This window comes from Sinocyclocheilus grahami, unplaced genomic scaffold (genome assembly GCF_001515645.1).
Source record: "Sinocyclocheilus grahami isolate Dianchi unplaced genomic scaffold, SAMN03320097.WGS_v1.1 scaffold905.1, whole genome shotgun sequence".
Lineage (NCBI taxonomy): Eukaryota > Metazoa > Chordata > Actinopteri > Cypriniformes > Cyprinidae > Sinocyclocheilus > Sinocyclocheilus grahami.
Genome location: NW_015506084.1, coordinates 435184 through 441536, shown reverse-complemented (window position 1 = coordinate 441536; position 6353 = coordinate 435184). Strand labels below are relative to the sequence as shown.

Below are 6353 nucleotides of genomic sequence, written 5' to 3'. Positions count from 1 at the left end.
GGACAGGTGGCTTGATAGGCCATCTATCAGTGGACCTGACACCAGAAGAGCTAAGAAAAATGGACAGCACAAAAACACATCAATAGCAATAGGGGGCGGGGGTCCATGAGGTTGGTTTGAGATATTATGGGGGTCCAGTACTCAAAAAAGGTTGAGAATCACTGCTGTAGATGACCACCTGAAAAATAGAGTCCACATAGCACAATCACATAATGCTAAAATAACACAATGTAACAAAAAAAAAAAGTTTAACTTAATGTTTTAATGGTTCTTTTTATTGTAAAATAGTTGCCAAAATTGTTTACATATCTTTCCTCACACTCTTTCAGCTGAAGTGTTGCACTGGAAATCTGAATGTGCCATAGTGGTTACAGCCTAATGAGATACAGCATTTTTCATAGCTAGCCCCATTCTCCCGTATATTAATTTGTTGCAATCAGAGAATAAAGCTCAAACTGTATCCATTCTGGCATGATTTATAAAGAAACAGTATGAATCAGAAATAGAGAAGGACGAACCCTTCACATAGGCTAAAACAATACAACCACATTTTATCGTAGTTCATAGACACTGATTTTCAAACAAAATGAACACCCCTTTGGTTATTAAATACATATTTTCAAAATACTCCCAATATTATTTTGTAGAATCAGTGCAAGGATACCAAGTACCAAGGATACCAATACAAAGAGGCAACAAAGGCTCAGATTCAGCGGCTGTGCCCTGAACTTACAGTACAAATGCAAAGTAAAGAACGAGGAAAGCACAGCGACAGAAGTGGACCACAGGGTCCTCAATGCCTGCAGCTCTGCTTTATCAAGTTGAGTTGTGTTATTGTTTTCTTACTTGAGAATGTGGGATTAGTAAAGTCTGTTTTTCTTTGTCCAATTGTGGCTACATATATTGCAACATTGTCCCATGTCAAAGTGCATTGCTCTGTCCTTCATCTTTTTCGCTGTGTCCACTGTTGTCATCAGGAATGGACTCATCATACAGAAAAGAGGCATCAGGGCTTCTCTTGCTAAGATAGCAAGATATAGACAGGTTAAAAGAAAGTATGGTTGTGAAATAACAATATTATGAATTAACAAACTATGTGGCCTCATGTTGGACCATGTTGTCCAGCTTACCTGCATCTTGCTGTAGATCCAGGGCAGAAGGCTGGTCACTCTGCTATATACTCCTGGTCTTTGTCTTTGTCCACATCCAGCTCCCCAACTCGTAATTCCAGCCAGATACCAGCGGTTATTATCCCCCTTGCACACCAGCGGACCACCACTGTCCCCCTGAGACCAAAGACAAGGACAGAGAGAAAGCAAATGGAACATGGACTTCAGATCATTGTGAACAAGCATGTATAACAATTATTAAAAACAGTAAATAGTATAAAAGTATAAGTATAAAATAAATTAATAGTTATTTTGAACAGTACTCATTTTCAGTCTACACTAGCAGTCAAACATTTTTGAACAGTAAGATTATTATTTTTTTTTAAGAATTCTCTTCTGCTCACCAAGCCTGCATTTATGTGATCCAAAATAGAGCAAAAGCAGTAATATTGAGAAATATATTTTTGTTGTTATTTAAAATAACTGCTTACTATTTGAGTACATTTTAAAATGTAATTTATTGCTGTGACCAAAGCAAAATTTTTAGCACCATTACTCAAGTCTTCAGTGTCACATGATCCTTCAGAAATCCTTCTAATATGCAGATTTTTTATAATTTATTATTATTGTTATTATTATTATTGTTATCAATATTTAAAATAGTTGAGTAAATTTTTTTCAGGATTCTTTGATGAATAGAAAGATTTTTCGGGAAATCAATTATAGAAATTAATACTTTTATTTAGCAAGGATGCTATAAATATATCAGAAATGATAAAGACATTTAGAATGTTACTAAAAATTTCTATTTAAGATAAACGCTGTTCTTCTGAACTTATCATCAAATAAACCTGGAAAATAATAATAATAATAATAAATGTTTTTTGAGCAGCAAATCAGAATATTCAAATGATTTTTGAAGGATCATGTGACTGGAGTAATGATGCTAAAAATTCAGCTTTGAAATCACAGGAATAAATTACATTTTAAAATATATTCAAATAGATAACAGTTATTTTAAATAGTACAAATATTTCAAAATTGTACTGTTTTTGCTGTACTTTGAATCAAATAAATGCAGGCTTAGTGATCAGAAGAGACTTCTTTAAAAAAACATTAAAACAATCTCACTGTTCAAAAACTTTTGACTGGTAGTGTATATTGCTAAAAAAAAATATCTATACAAGTTTATTTCCAAAACAAAAGTATTTTATATGAATTATTTTATATAAACAGTTTTTTAAACAATTATAACCAATTATTTCATAAAAATCCTCATGTCTGTTGATGAGTTGCACCACATGACATTTTGCAGTCTAAACTATATTTTAAAAGGTCACATTTAGAGACTTATTGGCATTGCTCCTCCTGTTGATATATTTTCCTGTTTTATGTTAGTTCCATCATATGGCAAAATATTTTTTTTTTACAAAAAATAATAAAAGATTACATAACTTCTCAAGTTTTTTTCTTTTGAATAATTAATGAGACTGAATAAAATGGGTGTAATGTCATTGACCCATTATAATTTTTATAGAAAGTAGTTCTTAAAGCAAATTTCATCATGCACTACATACTTGGTTGAATAAAAAAACAGTTGTAGCACTATGAACAACAGCATAAAGCATTTGCCCAAACCAGAATAAATCAATGTCATGAGACAAAGGAGCACTGGGCGAGACTTGGCCAGTGAATAATGTATTTGCCTGAGGTCACTTGTTCTCTTGTAGCTTAGGTAGACCCACCTGACAGGAGTCCCGGCCCCCATTCATATCACCGGCACATATCATATTCTTGGTGATGGCCCCACGGTACACCTGACTGCTGTTACACAGACGCGTGTTGATGATATTCACTGTCACTTCCATGAGGCTTGTAGAGGCACGGTCTGTGAGAGCAAAGGAAACGCTCACAGTCAAAGGTCAGCTAAAAGCTCCAAAGAAGACAATAGACACTGAAAGCTGTAACATGGCCAGATTTCTAAGATCAAATCCGCATTTTCAAACTGTAAAGTATGAATAAAAAATAAATAAATAAAATAAAAATAAAAGGTTTTAATTGTTCAATGCATTATTATTTTATAATAATATTTTAATAATAGTTCTTATATAAATAATAATATACATTGCATTTTTTTGCATAAAGAAAATATAGTAATTTGTTAGGAAGACTAAGATTTGTATTTATTTTTTTTTGTATTGTGGCATTATTGTTACGATTTACCACCCAATTTCTAATGACCGTAATGTGTTCAGATGCTTTACTTTTTAATTTACTGGTAATTCTTATTATTCTCATCAAAATTGTCCTATTTGGGGAAAAAAAAAATAATAATATATATACATATATATATATACAGTATATATTACAATATCAACATTATATAAAGGCAACACAATATTATTATAATATATACATACAGTATTTTACAATTTTAATAATTATTATATTATTAAGTTATTACATACATTATTAAAACATTATATATTGTTTCTCATTTTTATCTGTCTGTACCTGCTCCCTCTTGTGTTGTTCCAAAGCCAGATGTCCAGCACTCTGATCCATCAGAAAAGGTTTGGTCAAATGTAGGAAAGCAAACTGGATGCACAGTGCCTGGAATGAGAAGAGAAATGTTTCTATAGAATATTTGGAATATATATATAGAGTCATACACCATAAATGCTATATTTATGGTACTTTATGGGCGCTAAATGGTTTCACTGTAGAAAAAAAAATTTCATTTTAGGGGGAATTATTTCATCAAGAAAACCCAACTCACTGGAGAAGGTAACAGGACTACTGAGTTTCAGCAAGGCGACATCATAATCATTGTTGTTACGGTTGTAGTTCTCATTCACTATGATCTTCTTCACAAGGTAGGGTATCTGAAGGGCACTCTGGGAAATAGCCCCAGCATAGACACGCCAATTTCCAGAATTCCTCATTGAGCTGTGATCAACAACAACAAAAAAAAAACATGTTTATCTCAATAAATGTTATAATGGGAAAAAAATAATGATTAAAATAAGTTCTAAATACTTGCTGAAAATCAAAGCAACTAAAAATAATAAACATTTGCTATTGAACAAGTTAGTTCCTGTTGCTAAACTTCTAGAGCATTAGATTAGCAACACCAGTGTGTTCAGTTCCAAGGGATATGCACATGCAGGCTAAATTCAATGCTTAAAGGGGTCATGAACGGAGAAATCAAAATTCCCTCGATCTTTTGATATGTAAGAGGTCATTGTGCTTTAAAAAAACATCCTGTAAATTTCAGAAATCAAAACTTTATAATTAGTCTAAAAAAAGCTTATAGGTAGTAGAATGTGCCACTTTATGATGTAGTAGTGTGGCTAAACACCGCCTCCACAGAAGAAGATCAACGCCTGCTTCTACATCACTGCCTGTTTAGCCCCGCCCACCGATTCATGCATGTAGTTAAATGAAGACAGCGGCAAACGAAGGTCTATGCAGAAACCAAACGCTAAAATTTATTTGATGAATTTTATTTTTAATTAAGTGCCACGTCAGTAAGAACTTGGTCCTTTGTTCACTTCATTTTACCACGGATTCATTTCAGGATCAAACATAGGAGAGAAAATAGCCTATTAGGCCCACTTTTTTGTATGTAAACATTTTGATAACATTATAACTGGACCACAGAGAACAGTACAAAATAATAAAAAAGACAGTTCATGACCCCTTTAAAGTGTCCTTCAAATGAATAAACATGACTGTTAATTTGTGCTGAATGTAGTGAAGGGCGCTTTTGAAACCCTGCTTCATGAAGCTTTGAAACATTTGCAAATATTTTGTTTTGAATCAGATATTTGGAGCTTGTAACGAACTTGCCAAGTCATGTGACTTCAGCAAACGAGGCTTCGTTATGTCATACTGTTTTCGAACCCTGGTTTAAAAAATGTTCAAAGTAATGATGGTTCTGTGCTGGATGCCATTGATCTGAAACCATGAATGAAACCTTGAACCCTGGCTCATAGAAATGTGTACGTATTGCGAAAAATCATATGTATTTTACGAGGTGGCAAATTCAAAGGATTTCATACGAATGACCACCCCTAACCCTGCCCTAAACCTACCCCTAACAGAAAACGTACAAAATCCTACGAGTGAGGTCATACTAATTCATACAAATTAGCCACCTCGTAAAATACATACAAATTGGTCATGCGATAGCGTTGGAGTATCTGATGGTTTTCACTGATTTTGGATAAGTTTTATTGTGTAGGTTCATTGTTCAATGAATTTAATTTGAATACTTTTTCACATATATTACACAAAAGGAGAATTATATTTGATTGCTTCTAATTGACAGTTTCCCAAACACACACACAATTATATAAAACCTCTATGGTACTTAATTATTTTCAGATTACATTTAATTGATTACATGTTCCTCCCATCACCAGCCGAATGACTGAATACCAACCCTTGGAAGCAATGGGCAGCTGACACAACAAAGTCTGGAGAGACAAGTGATCCACCACAAACATGGCTTCCAGTGTAATGCAGGCTAACCTGCCAAGGCCACTGGCCAATCTGAGAGGTGCTGCCCCCTATGATCCTGGAGGCACTTTGCTGCTTGCCACAGTCTGAAAAAAAAGAAATAAAAAAAACTCTTAATTCCATTGTTCAACATGGGAAGAATCATCCAGTAATTCATCCACACAATGTCTCATTAACAAATATAGCTAATAAGGTTTACGCTGATGTATCACGTGTATCATTTAGTTATGCATCACAGTAATTAGACATAAACTGAGACTAAATATGACTGGTAGTTTAATAAAAAATAGATGTATTCCTACCTGTGCATTCAAGTGAGACTGCTTTCTCATCCTGACAGCCCAAACTGAACAAACAAACAAAAATCACAAAAATACATTATGTACTATTAAGGGGACTGTTATCTTGACAAAACAAAACATCTGCTCTGATATAATCTAGTCTTACCTGACATTGACCAGACCCTGTATTAGTTTGGCTGATCTCGGTCCTACAGTAAGGGCTACAGACATCTTGCTATCCACTGGATTTGATGCATAAGACCTAAGGCACAGAACCCCGAGGCATCAGTTATATTAATATAGTTGTTGTTGGGACAAGATTCATATTTGGTTATATATGGACCACTGAGTTCAGATCCATTAACGCATTAAGGTGATAGTTCACCCAAAAACGATAAATCTCTTATAATTTTTGCTCATATGGTTCCAAACCTGTACT

General features: G+C 33.9%; 1 protein-coding gene across 1 annotated transcript in view; it reads right to left on the bottom strand.

Annotated features, from left to right (window-relative positions):
- Positions 1-277: 277 nt before the first annotated feature.
- The window catches only part of LOC107564057 (transmembrane protease serine 13-like), a 19147-nt gene continuing 13071 nt past the window's right edge, over positions 278-6353 (bottom strand). The window contains exons 5-12 of the mRNA XM_016249053.1: positions 6081-6176; positions 5936-5979; positions 5557-5719; positions 3889-4058; positions 3624-3722; positions 2855-2997; positions 1131-1286; positions 278-1021 (exon numbers count right to left, since the gene is read on the bottom strand). Of these exons, the coding sequence (XP_016104539.1) occupies positions 1007-1021; positions 1131-1286; positions 2855-2997; positions 3624-3722; positions 3889-4058; positions 5557-5719; positions 5936-5979; positions 6081-6176 (886 nt within the window). The 3' untranslated portion in view covers positions 278-1006. The remainder of the gene's footprint in view (positions 1022-1130; positions 1287-2854; positions 2998-3623; positions 3723-3888; positions 4059-5556; positions 5720-5935; positions 5980-6080; positions 6177-6353) is intronic.